This window comes from Choloepus didactylus, chromosome 18 (genome assembly GCF_015220235.1).
Source record: "Choloepus didactylus isolate mChoDid1 chromosome 18, mChoDid1.pri, whole genome shotgun sequence".
In the NCBI taxonomy this organism is placed as follows: Eukaryota; Metazoa; Chordata; class Mammalia; order Pilosa; family Megalonychidae; genus Choloepus; species Choloepus didactylus.
Window position 1 is genome coordinate 10,706,952 of NC_051324.1, and position 24,895 is coordinate 10,731,846.

Here is a 24,895-nt window from a genome sequence, read left to right on the forward strand (position 1 = left end):
ATTAATTAAAACAGTAGTAGGCTGGTAATGGAATACTGATAAGTCGATATTATCCCACATGGCAAAACTCTAAGATAATTTCAATTAAAATTAAAAACTAGACAGAGATGTACATTATCACAACTAATGGTTTTAGGGCATGAAAGGGTCCAAAAAATAAATAAAAGAAGAAATTGCTGGTTTAAAAATTACTTCTTTTTGATCATATGATTATGTACCTAAAATAGAGATTTTATGGAATTAAGGGAGTTTAGTAAGGTAGATGGATAGTAGATAAGTATAGAAATACTGATTTCTTTTATCTTCAAGTAAAAGCACTGAGAAAAGAGAATGGTAAAAAACATTTCATCCAGATTAATGGCTAAAGCAAAAAAAAAAAAAGGATAAATTTAAAAAGAATGGCACAGAACCTGTATGAAGAAAATTATAAAATGTCATTTAAGGACATAAGCCAAGATCCAAACAAAAGTTAGTTTAGGTTCTCACGTGGGAAAACTTAATATCCTTATAAGAAGTCAATTCTGAAAAAAAAAGGATAGATATAATGCAACTCCAAGGAGAATCCTAATAAGTTATGTTGATGATTTTTGCTTTTGCAAATTGGGTAAAATTATCACGAATTTTATAGAGAAGAATAAATGCCCAAAAATAGCCAATATTTGTTAGAGAAAAAGAATGGGCTCCTACTTGCTTTGCGAGATATCAGAAAACATGAAAACTACCGGAATCTGATCACTATGTTTTATGGAATAGAGTGACAGACAAAACAGGGGAAGCAAGTAATGAATCCAGAAACAGATCTCAACATATAGGAGAATTTATTGTATGGCCAAAGTTGGCATTTTCAATTCAACAAGAATACATTTAGGGTTTTTTTTTTTTCCCCATTAAATGAAGCTGGTACAACTGGAAAAATCAAATACAATCGAATCCCTCATTTACACCATACACACACAAAAAGAAACAAAAATAAACCAGATGAATTAATGTAAAAAAAAATAGTTAATGAAATTAAATTCCTGCCCCCCCCAAAAAAAAAAAATCTATAAAATACAAGTATACCCTGGGAACTGGGAAGACCTTCCTAATTAAGACTGGAAACCCAGAAACTATGAAGAAAAGCTTTATATTTGACTAAATGAAAGCCAAAAACTCCTTAAATCACAAAGTTAAGAGGCAAACAATGGATTGGGGGAAATTCTGCAATGCAGAAAACAGTTTAAATCTTTAATTGTTCAAGAGCTCTAACAATAAGGGAATAACAACCCAATAGAAAAATGGCCATTTCCAAGTGATTAGAACTCTACCAGGTAAAGTATTGATACAATAAACTGAGTTGAAAAAACTAAGGTACAGAAAAGGATATATAATAGGATTCAATTTTGGTATAATAGTATCCAAAAACCAATGATGCTTTTGTGTATGAGGGGTGTGGGTGCCCATTATGCATTTATAACAATTGTGTTTATATTTAGGCATATGCATACGACAAACATTAAGACCGACTCATTGCAAAAAATTTACGAGTTGTATAAATAAATCCCAGGAAGGAAATGAAGGTTAACTATAAATCCATCCCCTCTCCCATAAGTAACCACAAGAAACATAGCACATACCCATGCATCATCTTTTCTATGCTCATATATGTGTGCGTGTGTGTATGTACCTCCTCACACAAAATGAGGATCATACGGTTCTAATTTCTTTATGACCCGTTTCTTCTCATCAACTTGTCTCATCTGTCTCCAAGCATTTGCTGATGCTCTCCTCTCTCCCCAGACCACCCCATCCTTTCAACCAGCCCCCTTAAATGCTGCCCCTAAAAAGCCTTCCCCTTGAACCCCCCAGCAGAAGGTGGTTGATGCTTTCAATTCTGCCCTCCACAGCTCTCGCCCCTTCCTTGCGGCAGGTGTAGGTCTACCTTGTCTGAGAGTTTCTTGTGTGTTCTTCACCCTTGGAGGGCAGGGAGTCTGTCTCTTTCCTAAGTGTGTCCTCATGGTGCCTGGAACGCACATAGTAGGCATTTTAAGTTTCAGTGAGCAGATGGGGGCAGGCCTCCTGCCCCTCTGACATTGCATGATCTCAAGATAGTGTGCATTCAACTGGTAAAGGTGGGCTGGTGGTTAAGGCCTAGATACCTGGGCACCGGAGGGAAGAGGTCAGAGATGGGGAGTGGGCACCCCCCGAAGGCCTGGGTAACCCCTAGGATCACCCCAATCCTCCCACCCCTCCCCTTCCCCCTTTCTGGGGCTCTTCTAAATGCTCAGAAAGGAAGAACCCACACGCAGGACTCCATGTATGATTTATATTTATATATATAATTGCTCTCATTTTATTGTCCTTTATCCTCTTTTTACAGTAGATCTGACACAGGCATTAAATAACTGCAGAGAGAGACCACTGGGGGAGCTGGGAAACATGGGGACGGGGCGGGAAGAGGCAGATCCAGTCAGGCCAACAGGGAAGGGCACACCTGCAACGGGCTGCGGCATTAAAAATGAACCAGGGTGGGACGGGTGGTGAAAGGGTGAGGAAATGCAGGGAAACTGGAGGAGAAAGAGTTAAAACATCCTTATAACTAAAGAATATTCAGAGCAGGAGGCCCCTCATTTAACATTCTATGGGCATTATGGGCTTTGTTTTTTTTTTTTTTTTTAAAGGCAAAGGGTCTGAAGGATGCAGGAGAAGGAACCAAGATTTTCAGAGCCTAGACTGAGGGGCCCCTTTGAAAGTTGCAGGCCGAGCTGCAGAGGAAAGGGGCGGAGTTAGTGGTTAGTCGATAACTTGCTAAGGAAAGTCCGAGAGAGGATGGCGGGGGGGGGGGCAGAACTAGACCCCAAGGCGGAGGTGGAGGAGCCCCACAGCCGGCTGATGTTTCCAAGGTGGCCACTGGGGACAGAACCAAGTGGGTGGCCCCTCCCCCAGAGCACCCTGGGAAGCGGAGCTGGAAGGATATTCTGGGAAAGTCAGAAGGGGGAAGGGATCTATCCGCCAAAACAAAGTGGATCCTCAGCCTAGGCCAAGTCTGTCCTCTTGAGTAGAGGCTGTTCGGGTGATGCGAGAGGTCAGGAACTGGAGTGGGGATGCACTAAAGAATGTGCAAGAATCAGTCAAAGCAGACTTCTCTTCCATTCCCTCCCCCGGGGAGGAAACCTCATTTCCCAGCTCACGCAGTCACCATACGGTAAGACATCAAATGTGCAAAGAAATAGGGAAAAGGCTCACACCACCACCTTGTCCTCGATTAAAGACGGTTTCCTTTCAGAGGAGAGAATGGGGAGGGAGAAGAGGTGGCGAAAGCCCTGCCAGAGGAGCCAGAGAAGTCAAAAGCCACCAAGATGGTTCCTGTGTAGATGAAGGAGGAAATTTGTGGGACAAATGCCAAAGCTTAGGAAGGGACAAAAGGGGGCATCCACTCACAGCTAAAGCCTGGTGGACCCAGGAAGGAGCCACCTCCTCCCTGGCCCCCTCGGTGGCCAACATGCTCCCTGTCTCTGGCTCAGCTAGAGCTGGGAGAAGACGGTAGAAAGCATGTGTAGCCAGGAAGTCGCAATGGGACACCAGGCTGGGTTGAGAAGTAAAGGAAAAGGGTGAGGCTCAGACAGGTCATAGCTCTGTTATAAAAAATACCTTTGGGGTGGGTGAGGGAGGGATCAGGCAGGGTCAGGGACATTCCAGAAGCATCCACGGGAAAGAGGTAGGGGCGGGAGGAAGGGGCCTCAGGTTTTGTTGATGAGGAGTTTGAAGGCCACGCGGCCGGCGAACTTGTCTCGCTCATCGTCTGTGGCGATGTTGGCTGCGTTGATGCGGCATTCCACGTTCACCTCCACGTTAGGGGTCACGTTCAGGAACTTCACGGCCACCAGGGGCTGCGTGTAGTTCACCTGGGCCAGAACTGGAGAGTGAGGGTCCAGGCCTATGGCAACCCACCCTCACCACCAAGAACCCAGCTCTCCTCAAGAACCAACATCCCAGCCTCCCATGACACTTACGTGGAACTTTTTGCCATAGTAGGGGAAGTACATGAGGTCGATGTTGCCATTGGCGGGGAACATGACAAAGTTGCCGAGGTTCTCAGCATCTTCATCTCGCTGGGAGTTGGAGGATTAGTGGGGAGAGCCCACATTAGGGGTGGCAGGAACTGGGAAGCTCAGGGTTCCCCACACTTCCTTTTGCCCCTAGATTATTCCCATCTCAAATCTGTTTCCCTTGAGCGATGAGTCTGAGTGTGTCTGCTGTCTACACAGGAGCAGGTTGTCCTAACTCTCATCAGGCTGGGAATTCCTGAAGGGTGCTAAAGGCACTGACGCCGCCTACTCCACTCCCACCCCGAGTTCTTACCCCATCCTCGGGAATCGGTTTCTGGAGCACAGCCAAGAGAGAACAGATAAATGAGTAAGGGATCAGTAGGAAGCAAGAAGGGGGTGTGAATGGAGAGCAAATTCCTACAGAGAATGGAGATGGGGGAGCAGGGTTCCTAAGACAACTTAGTGGTCCCAACAGATCAGCAGCTACCAGCTCCCTGAAGAGCACTGGGGAGCAGGTGAGATATGGGAGGAGAGCAGAAGGCATGGATAATTAGGGAAGAAAGAAGGTGGACAGGTGAGGGAGAGAAGCCAGAAGCCCAAGTTTCTGCATCCTAGAGAGAAGCAGCAGGGCTAGGAGCACCTTTGGGTTCAAGCCATATTGGGATCCACTCTTACCCCCTTGTCCCTATAGTAGTGGGGACTCTAGGAGCAAAGAAGGATAGGGAGAGATGAGTGAATTACACGGAAACCATGAAGAACAAATGGGTGGGCAGGTGAACAAGGCCCCAAATCTCACCTTCCCTGCACAGGTAACATTCATGCTCTGATTTGCTCCTGCGTAGAAGTTGATGACCTGGAGTGAAGAGGGAGGATGGTGAGGGTTAGAGGAAGAAGCTGTCAGAGACACAGGTATTCCAGTTGTGGATCTCACCCTCCAAGGACCCACCTCTCCAGCTACCCAAGCATCCAAAAACCCCTGTAGCCCTCATTTGTCCCATTGGCAGCAGAGACGGTAGCCCCATCTCCCACCTCCGTTCTCCCTGGGGACCAAAGTCATGGGTACCCGGTTCATCTTGATGAAGACACAAGGATGCCCCGTGCTGTAACCATAGTGAGTGGGGTCCCCAATGCCAGAGCAGTCACCCAGCTGGGTCCGGTTGAACTGGCAGGCACGTTTTGGGTAGTTGAGGACTCCATTATCCGGCTGTTCGTAATAGTGCCCGGGACGGCAGACATCATTCTTCTGGGCTTGGATGGAGTCGTTGTAAGCTGTGGAGGTGGGAGAGAGGCGTGGGCTTGACATCCTGTTTCCAGGGTCCCCAATCCCCTGCCCAAGGTCCTGAACAGCCACACGACCAGCCCCACACTCACGCTCCAAGAACTTGTTGAGCTTCTGAACGTGCTGGTCCCAGCTTTCAGTGTCACTGACGTTGACAATGACATCAAGGTTCTCCGTCTTGGGGCGAATCATCAAGCCTATAGCAGATGAGGGCAGAGGGGTAGGGTGTACGTGAGATAAGGGACCACCCACTGAGGGAAGAACGTGGACATAGGGAGCACCAGGATGAGGGGGAGGTGAGAATCTGAGATCCTCTTCATGGGAGGGAGATCTCCTGGGAACATCTGCCACCTCCCCATATCACATAGCTTCCAGCTGCAGGAAGTGAGAAGGAAGGCAGACTTCAAGAAGAACTTCCCAGCACAGAGTGATTGGATCATCAGCACCAACTCTCAGCCTGTGAGTTCCTTTTGGAGGCTTGGAGGTACACGAGTCATAGAGGGGTGGCAGGAGGAACCTCGTCACTCACCAGGCGTGGCCAGTCGGTCCTGGTACTTGGGGGTGTGGTCAGAGACAGTCTGAAGCATCACCCACATGGTGAGCGTGAACATGGCCGTGAGGAAGCCATAGAAGACAAAGTAGAAGAGGAGGATGAAGGCTATGGATGAGGAGGAGGAGACAGGGTCAGTAGGTTCCAAGTCTCCCACTCTGACTTCCAGTATCTCCACCCACCGCTCTACTCGCTCAAGACCTGCACTGGGACGGGTCCCAGAGCCATGGGGACGTCTCAAAGCCGCCCCCTGGGAGCAAAATGAGACAAGCTGGAAACAAGCAGTTGTGTCTGGCTTCCTGCCATGACTCCCAGCCCCCTCCCAGTCCTAGGGAACAGTGAAACAGGACCTTGCGGAGGCCACAGGAGACCTAAATTCCCGTTGCTGGGACAACCCCAAGTATAGGCCACCACAATTTTGCCTGGGATCAGATTCCCAACTTCTCAAGCATCCATGGCCCTGAAATAGGCACAGCATCTGTTACCCCTGGATTGATGCAACTGCTTAAAAATGTCCTAACACACCGACTTTTTAGGCTGGTATGGACCACCACCCCTCAAGAGCCACACTCAAATAGCGAAATCTTCGCTGTCCCGCCCCCGACCACCACCCCACAGGAGCCACACCTTGAACGCACCTCCTGAAACAAAGGACCTAACCCTACAGCCTCGCTACAAAGTCTTCAGCCACCACTGTCCAGCAACTTCCATGGTGGCCCCACACCCAAGGCAGAGGCAGGGAGTAAGGACAGACTCTCTGACAGGCCTTGCCAGCAAAGATTAGGCCCTTGGTGATGTCTTTGGCATCATCACTCAGCCTAGTGTAAGTAAGTGCTTGCTGGTTCCAGCACCCCAGGCACCTGGGCCTTCATCTCAGAAGACACTTCCACCATGAAGCCTCCCCAGATTCTCCCAAGCATTAGCAAACTGGACTTGGAGTTTCCTGAAGGGATGGACTGCGTGGACCCACCTCATGGGCCCCTGGGTGGGTGGGTTGATGGGGACAGTGTTCAACCAGTGTTGGATGAATTGTAAATTCTGTCACACCGAGCCCCCTATGCTCCAACTTCACAGCTTGACAAGCCCCTTGGAGGAAGGCCACCCCTCACCTGCACCCAGGCTGGTCACCAGACCCCTGACCACACACGACTGGCTCCACAGCCACTGACCCTCGCCATGGTATGGGGTAAGGGGCGACCGGCGCAGCCCCAACTCCACAGACACACCCCGCTAGATGATGCACTCATCTCACCACCAGTGACCACTCCTCCGCTGCCGACATTTGACTTCCGAGTCGCACATCTAGCCTAGAGACCTGGCAGTGCCGCCCCTCCCCAACAGACCGCCACTCACAAGAGCCACAGAAGGCTCCAGACGCTCGGCGATGGGATACAGACAACTTCTGCCGCGAACCAACCGCCCCCCACCTCCGCCACACGCTCCCCACCTCTCCAAGACTCGCCCCCTGGAGAAGGTTCCCAGGGTCCGGGGGGTGGGCACGAGCTAAAAATAGACCGGGTTAGTGAGCTGGCGAGAGCCGGGGGAGCGAAGGGGCGCTCTTCGCAGGGCGGGCGAGCGTGCGGGGCTCACAGGCCCGGAGAAGGAGCGCGAGCGCCGCGGCGCGGACACGCGCGCGGAGCCCGCGACCCCCCGCCCGAGGGGGCTCCGCGGGGGGCAAGCAGGCGGCGGTGACCTACTTTCTCCGCCTCCGCAGCGGCCAGCCGGGGAGATTAGACCGGTGATTCGGCCACCCCCTCACCCCCACCAGCCCAGAGCCCGGCAGGAGGGCCGGACTCCGGGCACCCAGGAGGGGACCCTGCGGCCCCCCGAGGGGTCGTCCGACGGTGCCCCCGCCCCTCGCTCGGCCGCCCCGCGTACCCCAGCTGGTCCCGGTGCGGCCCATGAACTGGTGCGTCCTCGGGTTCCACACGAACTCCTTCCACTCCTCAACCACCTGCCCGCAGCTCTTCTTCTCTTTCTGGATGACCATCTTGGCGGAGTGGGCCGACTCCCGGCGCTGGGCGGGGGGCTGCGGAGAAACCGGGACGCCGCGCGCCGAAGACCCCCACGCACCAGAACGACCGGGGTGCAAAGGCAACGGGGGCGAAGGAGACCCCTCCCTCAGATATGCAGCTGCCGCAAATTCCGGGGTGCACAGGCAGGAGCTGCGGGGTGCTGACAGCGCGGCGGAAGATGCACCGATCCCAGGCTCCCCCGACTGCGATGAAGAGGGGGGCTGTCACAGCAAGGGAGGATAAAAAGGGGCTAGGGTGAGAATGCAGCTTCGCCCCCAAACCGCCTAGAGGCAAAACGAAAAGAGGTGCAAAAATAGACGGCTACAAAACCCGAGCGAAATGCAGAAAAAAGCGGGGTGCAAAGAGGCGGGGAAGGATGGGGGAGGGGGCCGCCCCGAAAGCCGAGATGCAAGGAGGCTGCAGAGCGGGGCGGGTGACCGCTCGCGGCTCCTCCGGCGGGCGGAGACCGCCGCAACAGGGGTGGCTCGGCCGCGGGGGTGGGGCGGCACGCGCAGTTGGGGGACTGCCAGGGATGGGGGCCCCCCAGGCGGAGGCTCCGCTCCTCAGCAGTGCGGAGCCGACAGCCGCGGCGCGCGGTCTTTATACTCAACGACTCTGGGGGCGCCCGCCCCATTCCCACCCCAGAAGCCCCGCCCCCTCGCCGCTGGCCCGGGCGACCTCATGCATATGCAGATATGGAGAGAGGCTTGGGCCCGCCCCCTGCCGCCTCTTGGGGACAAGGCGGTCTCTCCCTTAACCCCACCCCAGGTGCTGGGCAGCCTCTGGAGGGGCGGAGGGGGCGGAGGGCGTGTCCACGCGTCCACGCGGGATGGAGGGAAGGATAACCCCAGAGAGACTCAGAGACAAGACGGAAGCAGATATGTTGTCAGAGGTGAGGGCCCCAGGCAGGCAGTTAGAAAGAGATTGAGACGCAGATCCCGCACACAGATGCGGAGAAAGACCGCAGGAAATAGCCAGACATCAAGACAGACTGGGAGCGAAGTGGATGGAAGCTAGAGCAGGCCACCCGGAGAAAAATCGCTGAGACAGGGAGACAGGCCGCCACAGGAGCGAGATTCCTGGCGTGGGAGCTGCCACCAGTCCCCCCAACACCTCCTTCTCCAGCCCCTTCACCACACCACTGGGTTCTCTATGCGCAGGGCCCCGCCACCGCCCTCCTTATCACGGAGACCCGGCTTCCCAAGGCTTCTCTGGGTGCATCCCTCCCAACTCCACATGCCCAGCCCCCAGCACTGCCCGGGGAGCCCCGCCCCGCAGCCAGGTCTGCTTAGGTGTTCTGCTGATCCCCACGCCCGAAATGCCCTCCTCACTTGCCTGTTTGGTTCAACCAACATTCATCCAGGACCTGCTAGAAACCACGTGCACTGCCAGGCCTGGGGAGGCCAGGCAGGGCCAGTCCAAGATTGCAGCTCTTACCACCTAATAAGGACTAGAAGAGTCTACCATTAAGAATCTCATGCGATAGAATCATTATCTCTTTTCATCTCTCTCCAGTCTTGTCACCTTTCCTGGGAGAGGCCTTTCTTCTTTCCATGCTCACTGCAAATCCTTGGCCCCAGTCCTCAACAGCTCACAGCTAGTCTGTCATGTCTGTTTGCACTCTCTCTCTCTGTTTAGGGCCAACTTCATGGGCTTGCGACCCAGGCTCAGGGTGGCTGCATACTTGGGTTAATGCTCTGCTGTGGCCATTTTGAGAGTCTTAATTTTATCTTTGAACCTGGGTTTTGTAAATGAAGTCTGATGGGACGATAGAGGATGCTTGTGAGCAGAAGACACACGTGCCCTAATGCCTTCCTATTCACATACAGCATTTGCCACGCTCCATGAGCACAGAATTTGGGGGGGTCCACGATGCATGGAAACTCAGCGAGACTCAGTGAGTGCAAAGTAGTGGGTTATGTCTACAGTGGAATAAGTGGTGACACTGACCAGAACTTGCTTCAAATTCAGAAAGAAGGCACCGATGCTCCAAGAAACTGGGATGATCAAAGCACTGCATTATATCCTTTCTTCATCATGTTATTTCCCAGTATTAGCCAACCACTTAGGCTGGAAAGGATGACATAGAAGGAAAGGGAAAGAAAGGGAACGCCATATTCCTTTTCCTTTCAGTCCTTCCTTACTCATCAGTAAGCTGAAGGTAGAAAAACATTCAATTTTCTTTACTTAGAACATTAAGTAGCAAATAAAAAACATCATGACAACTCAAGAGAAGGAGGTGGAGGACAGGAAACTATTTTATATTATAGTCCCTTTAATGGCACTTTTTTCCCTGCTCCTTGAGCAACGGCCCCACATTTGCATTTTGCACTGGGGTCTGCAAATTATGCAGCTGGCCCTGCTTCAGCCTGTTCTGTGGCAGGCTCTGGATTAATCTTCTCCAAATACAGCTTCAATTAGGCCACTCCTCCGCCCAAAGGTCTTTAGTGGCTTCCTGCTACCCTGCAGAATGGAGCTCAGATTCTTTGGTCTCAACCTCAGTTTAGACCCGGCCTGCGTCTTCAACCTCATTTCCCACTAGAGCCGACTGCAGGCTGAGCCAGCCAACCCCGGGAAAGGCTGTGCTCCCTTTTGACTTCACACCTTTGTCCCTTTCATTCCTTTGTTCTGGAAGACTGTCCGCCCTTTAGAGTTCAGCCCCAACTCCTGCTTCATTCATTCGTTGCCCGCCCAGTTGGGCATTTGCTTGCAGCCAAGCGCTATTCTCCCCATGCTCCAAAGGCACTCATTCTGGTAGACAATAGAAGTAAACAAACAAAGACAATTGTTAGGTCAGAGTCGCTCAGGAATCCACACAATGCACGAGTCAAAGTTTAAGTATAAAGTTTAAGGTTTATTAGAGGAAGAAAGCAGGTGGGAGCCAGCGAAAAGAGGAAAAAAAGATAATGGCTCCAGCTCTCTATCTGACAGCAGCATTTTTTAACGAAAAAAGAAACCCACGTTGGGAAGGGTGTCTGCTGTGGTGTACTATCCCTGGATTGGGTAAGTGCCTATCAAGTTTTGGGCTGATTGGTTGCTAGGGTTCTCAGACAGTATTCTTTTTAGGAAAGCAGCTGTGTTATCTATCTAGAGAGAGCAGGCCTTTTTGGTTGTTCATCTTATGGAATATCTGATCTTGCCTTATCCGCCTTTGAGGCACCACTGTGGCTGGAACAGCCTTGAACAGCCTTGAACAGCCTCATTCTTTAGTTCATGGGGCACCTGTTTACTGTGAGATAAGCTGCGGGGCCCCTGGGTCAGAAACTCCTTCTGCATATTAGTTTCTTCTTCTGGGATCTAACAAAAATAATGTTAGCATTATGCAAAAAATAAATCAGGGTGATGTGGTAGGAAGCACCTGGGTGGTCAGGGATGGCCTTGCTGAGGAAGTGCCTTTTAACTTGAGATCTGAATGACCAGAAGGAGCCAAGGGAAGATGTGAGGAAAAAGCTTTCCAAGAAGTGGGCAGTGCAAGTGCAACAAGCTGGTTTTCAAGTGGAGAGAGAAGAGTAATGCAGCATGAGATCCAAAGGGCAGGCAGGGGCCGAGTCATATGAGACCTCGTAGGCCAAAAGGAGTCGTTTGGATTTCAGTCTAACCGTCGTGGAAGCAATCTGAAGGTTTAAAAGCAGGGGAGTGACGTGATTAAATTTAATGAAAATCCCGCTGGCTGCTGTGTGCAAAATGGATTATGGGAAGCCAGGAGACCACTTGGCAGAAGATATAGACACCTCGGACCAGAGAAGCAGGTTTGAAGACAGAGACAAGAAGATGGGGTCAGGATCTATTTTGGAAGTACGGTGGCGCATTCTGTGGGGGATGAGAGAAAGAGGGACATCAAGTTTGGGGCCTGAGCTTTTGACTTGAGCAACTGGGTTGAAAACTCTGGGATATGTCTTACCTTTCAATCAGACTGTAAGCTCTTTGAGAGCAAGCCCTTGTTTTATATGTCTTTTTTATAAAATCAATTAACTAATTGATTATTTAATAGAAATGTTACTAATAGAAGAGTAATACAATAATTGCGAACAATTTTGTTCAAAAATTGATTGCTATCCCTACAGTGCCAGCCTGCTTCTTGTGGAAATTTTGAAAACATGTTCCACGTATATTTTTCCTTGACTCATTTTACAAATGGTGTTTTTTCCTTTAAAGGTGAAGTTGGTTCTTACATGCATGTTTTATTTAACAATAGTTTAAATTTAATTTCTTTTTTATCTTATCAAAACAGTTATTGTTCAATTTAGCTATTAAAGAAATAGTAACAGCATTTTCAGTAGTTTATATTTTGTTTGCTAGCTTTGAGATAGATGTGACTATATTGGAAAATCACTTAACTTTAAATTAGGAAATCTGAGCTTAAATTCTTCTTCTACTGCAGACATACGCCACACTGTGCACTCTACTACCCTTATGGATGTCAGATTTTAACTCCTCTGTATTTCATTCTTCCTACACATAAACTGAGAATATGAACACTCAACTTATAGCAATATATATATATTTACTTCAAAATTTCTAAAATTTACAAACATTCTGTACCTACCAAACAACAATTCCTCATTCCTTCCTTCCTCCAGCTCCTGGTAACCTCTAATCTGCTTTCAATGAATTTACTACTTCCGGATATTTTACATACATGGAATCATACAGTATTTATCCTTAGGTATCTTGCTTATTTCACTCAGCATAATGTTTTCAAGATTCATTCATGTTGTAGCACATATCGGTACTTTATCCTTTTTACCTCTTACTAATATTCCATTGTATGGATATACCTCATTCTGTTTATCCATTCATCTGTTCATTGGCTCTTGAACCTTTTGGCTATGGTAAATAATGTTACTATGAACACTGGTGTACAAGTATCTGTTTGAGTCCGTTTTCAATTCCTTTGGGTATATTCTTAGGAGCGGAATTTCTGGTCATATGGTAGTTCTGTGTTTAACTTTCTGAGAAACTGCCATATTACTTTCCACAGTAGCTGTACCATTTTGCATTCCCACCAACAATGCCCAAGTGTTCCAATTTCTCTGTATCCTCTCTTACATTTGCTATTTTCCATTTTAAAAATAATACCCATTCTTTGGGTGTGGAGTGGAATGCCATTGTGGTTTTGATTTGCATTTCCCTAAAGGCTAATGATGTTGAGCATTGTTTCATGCGCTATTGATCATCTGTATATCGTCTTTTGAAAAATGTCTGTCCTTTTCCTTTGCCCATTTTCTAATTAGGTTGTTTGTTTTTCGTTGTTGAGTTGTAGGAGTTCTTTATATATTCTGGATATTAAGTACTGATCAAAAACTGAGTATTTTCTCCCATTCTGTAGATTGTCTTTTCACTTTCTTGATAAAATCCTTTCATGCAGGCAACCTTTTTTAATGTAATTTATTGAGATATAATCACATAACATACAATCATTCAAAGTGTACAAACAGTTGTTCACAGTATCATCATATAGTTGTGTTTTCATCACCACAAACATTGAACATTTTCATTACTCCAAAAAACAAAATTAAAATTAAAATTAAAAACATCCAAAACATCTCATTCCCCTCTTCCCATTGTTCATTTACTTTTTTAATACAGTTTAATTGAGATATATTCACACACTCTACAGTCATCCAGAGTATACAGTTATTCACAGCACCATCATACAGTTGTGCATTCATCACCAGAATCAATTTTTGAAACTTTTCCTTACTCCAAAATAAAAATAAAAGCAAAAAGAACCCCTAACTCTTTCCATCCCTTCCATCCCACCCTATTCTTCATCTAATTTTTGTCCCCATTTTTCCACTCATCTGTCCATATGCTGGATAAAGGGAGAGCAAGCTGCAATCTATATATAGTTATACAATCATCTTCAAGAATCGAGGTCACTGGGTTGCAGTTTGACAGCTTCAGGTATTTCCCTCTAGCCATTCCAACACACTAAAGACCAAAAGGTGGTATCTATATAGCATATAAGAATACCCTCCAGAGTGACCTCTCAACTCCATTTGAAATCTCTCAACCACTGGAACCTTATTTAGTTTCGTCTCTCTTCCCCCTTTTGGTCAAGAAGATCCTCTCAGTCCCACAGTGCTGGGTCCAGGCTCATCTCCAGGAGTCATTTCCCGCATTGCCAGGGTGATTCACACCCCTGGGAGTCACATCCCATGTACGGGGGAGGGCAGAAAGTTCACCATGCAGGCAAGTTTTGATGAAGTAGAATTTATCTATTGCTTCTTTTGTTGCTCATGATTTTAGTGTCTTATCTAAGAATTCATTGTCAAAGATAAGGGCACGAAGAATTGTCCCTATGTTTTCTTCTAAGGGTTTTATAGCTTTTCGCTCTTATATTTAGGTCCTTGATCCATGCTGCCAGATTGCAAAACATCAGAAATGGAGTGGCTTTTATAAAGGGGGTTTATTTGGTTACAAAGTTACAGTCTTAAGGCCATAAAGTTCCAAGGTAAAGCATCAATCGGGTACCTTCACTGAAGGATGGCCAATGGTGCTGGAAAACCTCGTTAGCTAGGAAGGCACATGGCTGGCGTCTGCTCCAAGTTCTGGTTTCAAAATGGCTTTCTCCCCGAATGTTCCTCTCTAGGCCACAGCTCCTCTTCCAAATGTCACTCTCAGTTGCTCTTGGGGCGTTTGTCCTTTCTTGGCTTCTCTGGAGCAAGAGTCTGCTTTCAATAGCCATCTTCAACTGTCTCTCATCTGCAGCTCCTTTCTCAGCTCCTGTGCGTTCTTCAAAGTGTCCCTCTTGGCTGTAGCAAGCTTGCTTCTTCTGTCTGAGCTTATACAGTGCCCCAGTAAACTAATCAAGGACCATACTGAATGGGCAGGGCCACACCTCCATGGAAATTATCCAATGAAAGATCTCATCCACAGTTGAGTGATCACATTTCCGCGGAAACATCCAATCAAAAGTCTCCAACCCAATCAGCACCAATATTTTCCTGCAGCAAAGACTGCATCAAAGATAATGGTGTTTTGGGGCAACATAATACATCGAAACCAGCACAACCCATTTCAAGTTAATCTTTGTGTATCTGAAATAGAGGTCCAAGTTCATTCTTTTACTTGTGGATATCCAGTTATCCCAGCACCATCTGCCCATATTTGGCACCCTTTATGAAAATCAGTTGGTGATAGATGTGTGGGTCTATTTCTGGACCCTCAATTCTATTCCATTGACCCATATGTCTAATACCACCAAGTACAAGGTACCTGATTACCTGATTACTGTAACTTTGTAGTAAGTTTTGAAATCAAGGAATATGAGTACTCCAATTTTGTTCTCCTTCAAAATTGTTTTTGGCTCTTTGAGGTCCCTTGCAATTCCATATGAATTTGAGGATCAGCTTTCCCATTTCTGATGATGGACAAATGAGCCTCTGGAAATGTTCAGTCAGGCTTCTAAGGCCAGTACATGCCAGGCTGGGGGAGTTTTCTTCGGGAGCATATCCCAGGCTCCTTTCAGTGCTGTTTCATACCCCAAGGGCATATGATGCACAAACATTTTTTCTAATTTTCATGTTGGCTCATAGGAACCTCTGGAGTCAACTTAGAGGCCTTGGGAAGGCATCGCGGGTCTGGTCTCCGTCCGGTTGTTGCTCCTCGGTTACCCGAACTTCCTGGAAAACGCCCACAGTCTCGGATGCGGGGCGCCTCTTCTTTGTCCTTGTTTCTTTCCTGCATCCCGGGCCGCCCAGGTCGCCGTTTCCTCCATGGATGCATATCTGCCAGGCCGGCTCCCAGGGCAAAGCGTGTCTGCAGGAGGCAGGCAGAGCGTGTATGGGCCGGAGTGGGGGACGGGGCACACCCAGCAGATCCAGGATGCCAATTGGTGCTCCTGGTGCGTGCACGCGCCCACGCTGACCACTGAGAAGCGCGGACATCCTGCCGCGGCACCCTCTGGGAGCCACCGATCGGAATGGGACGGCTGCTAGAACCAATGCGAGCTCCAGATGGGCTGAGCTTAAGCGCACAGCGGCTTCAGGAACCGCAAGGAAGCTGCGGCCATATTGCATTTGTGCCCAGACTGCAAGAAGAGGCTGATAGTTGTGGAGGGCTGGAGCTGCCACCACTTCACCCGCAATGCCTGCTCCAAACTGAAAAACAGGAGCCACAAGATGGGTCCCACAGGGCTCCCCACTGCACGGGTGTTCTAGGGTGCAGCCTCTTTTTACTCATTGTCCTACTTTGTCCTCAGGCCCCTCCCTTGTCTCCGCCTCCTCCAAGACTGGGCATCTGCCTGCCCACAGCGCCTTTTGTAAAATCTATCAGCGCAGGGAGAGGAGAGCACGTGCGCAGGGGTGACATAGGCCAGGACCAACGGGAGATGGAATGAGGGCCTTTCACCACGTGGCCAAAAAGCCTCCCCAGTCTGCCCTCAATCCATCTCATCCTGCCCGCGGCTCAGCCACAGCACATGCCCTTCCTCATCTTTTATAGCTGGCAGGTCGAGACTTACATTTCAAGAAGGCAGGCTCAGACTTGACATTTCAAGAACTATGCATGAGGCTAATAACAAGATCTCGAACACGGAGCACTTTCTGTAAGCCAAGCACTGTGCTGGTGCTAGACATTTTGCATACGTGATTTCATCAAAGCCTCACAATAATCCTATGGAGACGGTAACTTCCTCATTTTGCAGCTGGAGAAACTGAGAGTTAAGGTCATTTGTTCAGGTTCACATATCTAATGACTTGCCTTGTCCTAATGATCTTGGCACTTCATAGATCTCTCTATTAAAGACAGCACTTTACTTGTTTCTCTCCCTTTACTTGTTTCTCTCCCTTCCATGACCCTAGTTCTCCAGGGGAAGGACCAAGTCTTATTCATCTTTAGAGTCCCTTGGACTGTCTAACATGGTGATTGGAATACGTCAGGAGCCAATAAATTCTAGTTGAAATAAACAGAGAAGGAGGGAGAGAGAGAGGAAGGACTAGTGGTTAGGGTGCAGTGAGCGGACACACCAGGCTCAGAGGCTGCAGGGTGTGCTGCTAAGCCCTGGAAAGTTTGGGGGGGTGGGGTAGAGGAGGCAGGGGGCACTGGGAGGGCATCATAGGTGCCCTTGGCAGGGGCCTGGTAAAGTCTGTGTCAAGGCAAAGTCAGCCTTAATGAAAGAGTGTAGAGAGCTCTGGATGATGATCAGGAATCTCGGAATCTAGGGCAGGCTGGAGAAAGAGAGCTTGGAGGCACAGTGTCCTGGCAAGGGGGCAGAGAGAAGAGAAAAGCCAGCCCTGGGAGAGTCCTGGGGGACAGCAAGGTCAGGAAGTTGCCCCTCAGAATAAGCCCTTGGGTGGGGGGTACCCAGGTGTAGCCTGGCCTTTAACTTCCCTCTCCCCCGGCCACTTACACCCCCTGCTTCCACTTGACTGCCTTCTTTACATTATTGAGGTCTCTGCACCAATGACACTTCCTCCGAGAGGCCTTCCCTGACCACCCCAGACCCCCTCAATTATACTGCAGAATTCTATTCCCTTTCTATCCCTAACCACTATCTGAAATTTATTTATTTGTTTTCTTGTTTCTGGCTGTTTGTACCCCCATCCCCCCATGGTATTGTGCAGGGATGTGCCTGTCCTTTTCACCAATGCAACCCCTGTGTCTAAACACTGCCTGGTATGTAGTAGGTGCCCAGGAAACATCAGTGGAATGGAGATATCCAGGTGGCCCAGGCTGCGACTGAGCACCGATCAGGGATCAGAGTTGGATCTTGGCCACCTGGCTGGGCTGAGGACTCTCCTAGGAAACCCTGCTGGCTGGCGGAGGCAGGTGAAGACCCTGCAGACATGAGATCCAGAGCACATAAGGAAGGGCCTGTGACTTGTCTTCCACACTGGGGACTCTCCTGCAGCCCCCTTACCCTGGGGTCACTTAGGTCCTGCTGATCCCTGCAGAAGGGAATAGCAGGTCCAAGGAGTGACTCACCTGGTTGCCTGGTTACCTGGAGGCAGATCTTTGAAAAAGCTACGAGGCTGAGACACTGGGATTCCCATGGGGTCTGGAGACTGGGGGATGGGTTACCAGTTTTGGGGGAGGATGAGGATTGAGAGGTGGGGGCTGAGGACTGGAGCTTCAGGGTGCCCCAGGAGGCTGGGTCACCAGGATTCCCCAGAGGCACGGGGCACAGGGCTGGGCTGCCATATTCTTTTGAGGGAGCGAGACTCCTGCACCTGCTCTTCCCAGCTGGGACCAACACAAGCCAGTTCTTGTTTAATGGAGTAGAGACAGATTCGTCTGGGAATGCAGCAAGTGGACCGAGACTGGAAGAAACAGAGGTGCCCTCCTCCCTCTACTCCCCTCTCTTTTTCTCCTTCCCCCAAAGTCTCCCCGCTTTCTCCGGAACCCCTGCCCCCATCTTTCCACAACCCTCTCACGCCCCCTGCCGCTGCTTCTCCGGACACAACAGGCAGCCCAAAGGATCAGCAGGACTGAGACAGGAACAAAATCCCATCTTTTCCTTCCCTCCTGATCTCAGAGGGAGGAAGCCGAAGTTCCAATGAGGAAAGAGGAGGTGGGCTCCCGGCTCCCGGAAGGTGAGCTGTGTCTGGTGAGCGTGTGTCCATGTGTGCTCCGCTTAGGAAGTCCCCACTTCTCGGGGAAGACTTCTCTGACACCCACACTAGGTTATGGCCTCCTGGCCACAAAGCTGTCACACTCCCTACTCCCTGATTTTAAGGCATTCACCAATTTCCAACTATACCCTTCTCTGTCAGTCTTCCATGGAACCGTGAGCACCCAGGGGGCAGGAACCCGGGTGGTTTTTGTTTGTCAGTATAACCCAAAGCTTGACTCCGGGCCCGGTCCATGGCAGGTGCACAATAAATGTTGAATAAACAAATGCGCAACGTTCAAGATGGTTTTTAAGCAGGGATTTAATGGGAGGTGTCGGTGCCATTGCCCAGGCTCTGGGGACAGCTGTGAGTCCAGATGTCCTGGCTTCTGCTCAGGGCCCCGTCCATGTCCAGCTTCTGGCCTTGGGCCCAAAGGCCGTCCAAGCAAAAGGAGGCAGAAGAGGCTTCTCCTGGAGGAGGGTGGGATAGGGGTGGGTTAGAGCCACCCAGAAGCTTCTCTCCAACTTTCCAGTTCTCCCCACCAAAGTTTTCAACCAACTTCCTGCCACTGTCCCCTCATGCTCCCTCTTCTGTGGCCTTTTCCTCCTTTCTCCCAGAGGTTCCCTCTCCCTCCAGATGTGTCCCTTCCCACTCTCTCCCCTCCCCTTAGCTGTTTCCATGGTGTGCAGAGAAACTTGGACATCATTCTCCTCTCTTACCTGGCAGAGCCCCCAGGAAGAGGCGCCCCTGAGGCTGGGCCCAGAGATTGAGGAGGGGGACAGGGTCCTCGGGAGGCATAGCAAGGACCTGGTTTGTTGACCCCTGGCTCAGGACCACCCTGGACATATCCAGCTTCAGCTGCAGAGGGGGACCTAAGACCAAGGGCAGGTCCAGCCCTGGGCCAGGCCCAGAAGACAGTACCACCTTCTACAGAGAGCAGAGGGGGGACAGGGACATAAGCAAGGGAAGAAAGAAAGAGCCACAGCCACCCCTCGCGGCCTCCACCCCTAGCTGCCTTAATTCAGCCTCCCAGCCACACCATCTGCCTATTCCCGTTACCTAAATTCTGCCTTAATTTTCCTGGCTTGACCCTCTATAAAGCCATACTCACCCCAAATAAATATGAAACCTAAGTCAAAGTCATCTGCAGTTTCAAGATGAGTCTCTGCCTCAGGGTTGCCAGCCTGAAGCCCTCCTAACTGTCAAAATTTGAGGGCCCCTCTCCCAGCCGCTGTGCCCAGGCTCCAATGAATGGGGACACAGTGCCCCCTCTTACTTGATCTTGGAGGTAGAGACTGAGCCAAGAAGGGTTCTCTGGGGTCCCAAGGGTAAGGAGGTGGCCAGTGCCAGCCGCCACCTGGAACCCCAGGTCCAGAGAGAAAGCCCAGGGTTCTGCCTGAGGCTGGGGGATATCTGGGGGGAGAAAGGACCCTTCTGAGGCCTCAAGGCGGGGGCTTCATGGAAGGAGGTGGCTAGCGGTGGAGGCAGGCAGGGGAAGGCAGAGCAGGCCTTGGAGGGAAAAAGAGCCTTTACCTTGGAGGCTGAACTCCGCACAAGTCCCTGGAGGGAAGAATATCCCAGGATGGGACTCTGCAGCACAGCCTCTGAAACCAGTGCGAGTGGAAACTGAAGTCTGGGCCCACGGGTCCAGCCAAATACCCTGGCACAGGCAGCCATCCAGGGCAGGGACCAGCTGGGGGGTGGGGAGCAGAAGATCTGGGGATGTTGGGGATCTGAGCCTCTGAGCCCCAGTCCCAGCCTCCCCACTCTCAGCTTACAGCCCTTGGAAACAAAAGCACTCGGGCTGCCCTGCCCAGCTCTCATTCCATCCCCTCTCCTCAAAAGCCTGGGCCTGAACCCTAAAGAATACCCAGGTCCCTATCTGAGATGCTATAAAAGTTTCACTCGCTAAGTTTATTCTTCAGAAACTTAAATCCTCCAGAGAGCTCCTATGCCAGCTAAGTCCCCAAACCCAGAGGCAATAGTCTCTTCAAGAACATCAACCAGATGTGTCCCCTTTTCCCATAATATCAACACCCCTTTTCAACATGAACAGGTTAGTGGTCACTGCCTAGACATCCCTGAAGATCAGGAGAATGATTAAACTAGAGGAAGACAGACAAGATGGAATTTAACAAAGGATTATGAATACTGAATCTCTATATAATTTTCTTCTTCTTAGTTGCTCTTCTTAGTTGCAGGGTATTAGAATAGCTAGAAGAAAAGAATTGAATGGTGGAATGGTAACCCATAGCATCCTTTGAAATTTGTTCTATAGCTATTTGTTAAATTGTAATTCGAAAGTTATTACCTATTTGTGTATATGTTATATTTCACAATAAGGACATAACTGAAACTGTGGAACTGTAACCTATAACACTCTTTGAAATTTGCCAGCTAGTTGTTAAATTGTATTTGGAAAGTTATACTTCCAGGTAATATGTTACATTCGACGATTTAAAAAATGGTTTAAAAAAAAAGCCTGGGCCTGGACCCCCACGGCTGCCTAAAGGCCAAGGTGTCCCCCTGCCCCTCCCCTGTGATGCAGTTACCGGCAGCCGGAGGTTGGGGGGGGGGGGACAGCAGCCCCCCCACCGCAATCCTCATGATGGGCTGGGGTTTGTTGGCCAGCATCCCAGAGACCTGCCTCAGGCACAGCACCTCCTCCCCATCCACCCTCAGCAGCAGGGAGTCCCCAAGGCTCTTCACCTCCACCTGCAGGAAGGAGGAGAAAGGCAGAATCAGAGGCCCCTGGGGTGGCTCCAGCCACCGTCTTCCAAATTGACCCAGTGTCCTGGAACGATCAGGCACTTGAACTTGGTTCTGTTTCCCTCATCAGACCAGCTCAAGACACCCCTCCCCTCACTGCTGGCTCACCTGGTGCCACGTCCCATCATCCAGCCGGGGCCCAGCACCCACGGTGAGTTGGGCCCAGGGATTGTGCATTTGGATCTCCAGCCTGCCATCCCGAAGGGCCAGTACAAACCAGTCATCTTTACGGTTGGTATCCCCATAAAAAATCACTCCCTCCGGATCCCAGGTTCGAAGTTCAAAGGAGGAGGAGATTCTGGAGAGACACAGAAGAGAGACTGTGTACGGGGTGTGCCGCGGAGAGTAAATGTGGGGCTGGGGGCGGGGAAAGAATGAAGGACTGGGAGACAGGGAAAGAAGAGCTGATGGAGAGGGTCAGGGAACTAGGTCAAGCGGCTGGGTCAGCTCCATACTTCATGATTTTGTTGATGTCAAAAGTCATGATGGTGACAGGTTCTTGTCCTGTGCCATTGATGAGATGCAGTTCAGGAGGGTCCTGGGGCCTCTAACAGAAAGAGAAAATAAGCTGGAACAAGGACATGTCAGAAATGGACAGAGGGAGGGGAACTGCAGCAGGGTCGGAAAAGGAGAGAGAGGACTGAGCGCCCTGTCCCACCCCTGCACCTGGGTGGGGGGAAAACGTCCCAGAGCCAGTCCCTCGTGGGTGTGAGGCGGTAGCAGCAGCAGCAGCAGCAACAGCAGCGGTTGCGACACGGCCAGGGGGCCTCTAGTCTCCATAGTCAACTTTATTCCTCTCTGCGGCTCAGACAAGTCTGGGGAGACGGCGTGGGAGCAGACAGCCTGCGCAGGGGTGGTGGAGGGTTAAAGGTTGCCCCGGGGGGAAGAAGGGGGGTAGGAGACGGGGGCACTGACCCTACCGCCCCAATGAGGACAAATGGGACTGAGGGACACAGTTCCTCCACCACCATCCCCCACGCCAGAGAAAGTAAATGAGCCGGGAGAGGACACCCCACTTCCCCTCCCCTCCTCTAGAAACTGACCTAGCGCCTCCGAGCCTTCTGCCGCCTGCGGGGGCTGCCTCCACCGGCCTGGGGGCCTGAAACAGTTCTGCCTTGCTCTCCAAGTAGCATCCTCCAGCAGGGCGAGAGCTGAGACAGGCCTGGATCCTAAATATCTAGCTCCGTGACCTTGAGCGAGTCCCTCCCCCATCGCGCTGCAGCGGTCCTCGTCTGTGAAATGGGGAGTGATAGGGACCCGTTGGGTTCCTGGTATCTGGTGTGAGCTCCTCCCTCGGAATTTTCCCAGGCCCGAAGCTTGCCTGGTAGGGAGGTGGTTATCTCTGCGGAGGAGTTATGGACACTAAGAGCCCCGGCCCCCTTCGCCCCAACATCCTCCCTTAGCCATTTGTTTCAGGGCCCGACACTGCACCAGTAGAAATTCATCACCTTCTCCCTGCCCCATTTTAAAATGCAAATGTCGCCAGGAGAGAAGACGCTCTGGACCACCCAAAGCTGGAGGAAACAGCCTTCAAGCCGGGGTCTTAGGGCTCACCGAGGTCAGAGTGGGCTTGCATGAGCGGGCGAGTGGGAGTGAAGGTAAAGCAGGCGCCCACTGTATATTTCAACTACAGAAGGGCGGAGGGAGATGTTTGAGCAGCGGGGTCGCGCGGCTGGAGCCCGGAAAACAGATAATAAGATAATAGCAACAGCCGGGAAGCTCTGCACCCCAGCCCTGACCCCTGCCCGGGGACCCAGTCACGAGACCCACCCGTCGGGGGCGGGGCTCGGGGGCGGGGACGAGCCTACTCTGCAAGCCGATTGGCTGGCGGGTGTAGGACGGCAGGGGGCGGGATTCCCTCGGCCTGGGCCGCCTCGGCCGACCCCTCCCCTCGGCCCCGCCCCCGGGGACCCGGCCCCGCCTCCCAGCCCGCGGCGGCCCAACCCCCACCCTACGCTCCCCTCGGCCTTGGGGGATCCGAGCTTGCAGGCTCTTAGGAAGGTCCCAGCTACCCTTCGCCCAGATCTGCGGAACGGAGCTGCGGGTCTGGACTTTGGTCCCAGGCGACGGGACCGGGATGGCTTCCGTGCGGATCCGAGAGGCGGAGGAGGGAGACTGTGGAGACATCCTGAGGCTAATTCGGGTGAAAACTGCGAGCGGGAAACCAGGGTCCTAGCGGGGGGGCAGAGCGGGGATGGGGTGGGGGGCGGTGGAGAAGGGGAGGGGCGCGCCTGGAGGTCCTGCTCCGGGAGCCGCGGGGCCCCCTAACTGGCCTCCGTCCCCACGCCGCAGGAACTAGCCGAGTTCGAGAAACTTTCGAATCAGGTGAAGATCAGTGAAGAAGGTGGGAGCCCAGGACCTTGAAGGAGGCCGGGGAGGAAGTGAGGGATGGTTTCTCCCTGGCAGTAAGCTGCAGGGTGGGCGTGCACGCAGGTCCTCCTTCCCACCTCTCCAATCTCTGCAGCCCTGAGAGCAGATGGCTTTGGAGAGCATCCTTTCTATCACTGTTTGGTGGCAGAGATTCTTCCAGCCCCCGCTGAGCCGCAAGGTAAGGACACCTGCACCGCAGACGTCCCCCTCCCAGGCAGCCTCAGTGGTCTCTCTCTCCCGGCTGCTGGAGGCTTCACCCCTTCTTTCTCTCTCTCAGGGCCCTTCTTGGTGGGCTATGGGCTGTACTACTTCATCTACAGCACCTGGACGGGGCGCAACGTGTATCTGGAAGACATCTATGTGAAGCTGGAGTATCGGGGTACTGGGCAGAGGCGGAGGCTGGGTTGGGAGCAAAGAAACCCACAGACCCAACCACCATCCCCTGCCCCCTAATTCCAGTCTATGGCTTTTTCTGATGACCTTCAGCTCAAAGTTTTCAGCTCTTTCTCTCCACAACAGGTCAAGGGATTGGTTCCAAAATAATCAAAAAGGTGGCTGAGGTGAGGAGGGCAGTGACGGTCTGGCTGGGATGGCAGCCACCACCTAGACCCTAGAGAAGCAAGGATATATGGGGGTGGGGGGTGGGGTGGCACCCTGTGAATATTGGGTGAGAAAGCTTTAACCCCAGGTGAGTGAGTGATGTCTTCTCCCGCAGGTGGGCCTGGATAAGGGCTGCTCCCAGTTCCGCCTAGCTGTCCTAGACTGGAACCAGAGGGCCATGGACTTCTACAAGGCCTTAGGAGCCCATGATCTGACTGAAGCTGAGGGCTGGCACTCCTTCCGCTTTGAAGAGCAGGCGATGAGGAAGTTGGCTGGAAGGTGACACCATCCCTTAGGGTTCGCCCTGTACGTGTGTGGGCAGCCAACTCAGCACCCGGCAGTCGGCCTAGTGGCACAGTCCCTGCGCCTTCAGTACGTGTCATGGTGACCGTTCCACAAGGCGGAGCATCGAGTGGCACCTATGACTCCTGCCTAAAAGGAATTTGTTTCTTATGCTGTTTCTTATATGTTTCTTACATTCATACTGCTTCTTTTTCTCATTTGGTGTCTTTTGGGCTCTGTGATGGTGACATGCTCCCACACCTAGCTACATTAATGAGCCAGCGGCTTACCCTGCATTAGCGTCAGCGTAGTGAAAATGCCTGCTCCTTTCTTAGAAGACAATAGGTCACCCTTTCTGCTCAAAATCCCCCTTCCCAAGCTTTGAAAGAGTTAGCTAGAAGAAATAAAAACATAATGATTAACAAATTCAAAAACATGAACACAAA

At 51.1% G+C, this 24,895-nt stretch overlaps 3 protein-coding genes across 5 annotated transcripts; 1 reads left to right on the forward strand and 2 right to left on the reverse strand.

Moving 5' to 3' along the window:
• Positions 1–801: 801 nt before the first annotated feature.
• ATP1B2 (ATPase Na+/K+ transporting subunit beta 2) lies at positions 802–8,444 on the reverse strand. 2 transcript variants are annotated; one of them, XR_005212825.1, is made up of 8 exons: positions 7,736–8,444; positions 5,837–5,965; positions 5,400–5,504; positions 5,092–5,297; positions 4,825–4,881; positions 3,993–4,091; positions 3,631–3,884; positions 802–2,002 (listed from the first exon to the last, which is right to left on the reverse strand). XR_005212825.1 is itself a non-coding variant. In XM_037810169.1 (7 exons), the coding sequence occupies exons 1-7, from the start codon at positions 7,845–7,847 to the stop codon at positions 3,720–3,722; spliced, it is 873 nt and encodes a 290-aa protein (XP_037666097.1). In that variant the 5' UTR covers positions 7,848–8,444; the 3' UTR covers positions 2,586–3,719. The 2 variants fall into 2 exon arrangements, 1 of the variants encoding a protein (XP_037666097.1); XM_037810169.1 differs by lacking the exon at positions 802–2,002 and having other exon boundaries at positions 2,586–3,884.
• Positions 8,445–18,731: 10,287 nt separating this feature from the next.
• On the reverse strand, positions 18,732–22,901 carry SHBG (sex hormone binding globulin). The gene is given in 11 exon segments (XM_037808939.1): positions 18,732–18,898; positions 19,148–19,355; positions 19,705–19,841; positions 19,962–20,121; positions 20,981–21,004; positions 21,006–21,143; positions 21,306–21,495; positions 21,653–21,744; positions 21,864–22,012; positions 22,241–22,429; positions 22,752–22,901. Coding segments are annotated over 11 exon segments (1,458 nt in total). The 5' UTR covers positions 22,774–22,901; the 3' UTR covers positions 18,732–18,749.
• Positions 22,830–24,701, forward strand: SAT2 (spermidine/spermine N1-acetyltransferase family member 2). 2 transcript variants are annotated; one of them, XM_037808941.1, is made up of 6 exons: positions 23,137–23,340; positions 23,490–23,541; positions 23,662–23,745; positions 23,845–23,946; positions 24,087–24,127; positions 24,283–24,701. In XM_037808941.1, exons 1-6 carry the CDS (start codon positions 23,275–23,277, stop codon positions 24,448–24,450), a joined length of 513 nt encoding a protein of 170 aa, XP_037664869.1. In that variant the 5' UTR covers positions 23,137–23,274; the 3' UTR covers positions 24,451–24,701. The 2 variants fall into 2 exon arrangements, with proteins under 2 accessions (XP_037664868.1, XP_037664869.1); XM_037808940.1 differs by lacking the exon at positions 23,490–23,541 and having other exon boundaries at positions 22,830–23,340.
• The last annotated feature ends 194 nt before the right edge of the window (positions 24,702–24,895 follow it).

Coding starts and splice junctions, on each gene's coding strand:
- ATP1B2 (XM_037810169.1), bottom strand. CDS start 7,847: ATGGTCATCCAGAAAGAGAAGAAGAGCTGCGGGCAGGTGGTTGAGGAG. Junction 5,966..7,735: donor CCGCACCGGGACCAGCTGGG/GTACGCGGGGCG, acceptor CCTCATCCATAG/CCTTCATCCTCCTCTTCTAC. Junction 4,882..5,091: donor TCTTCATCAAGATGAACCGG/GTACCCATGACT, acceptor TCTTCACTCCAG/GTCATCAACTTCTACGCAGG.
- SAT2 (XM_037808940.1), top strand. CDS start 22,845: ATGTTTGAGCAGCGGGGTCGCGCGGCTGGAGCCCGGAAAACAGATAAT. Junction 23,746..23,844: donor AGCCCCCGCTGAGCCGCAAG/GTAAGGACACCT, acceptor TCTCTCTCTCAG/GGCCCTTCTTGGTGGGCTAT. Junction 23,947..24,086: donor TGTGAAGCTGGAGTATCGGG/GTACTGGGCAGA, acceptor TCTCCACAACAG/GTCAAGGGATTGGTTCCAAA.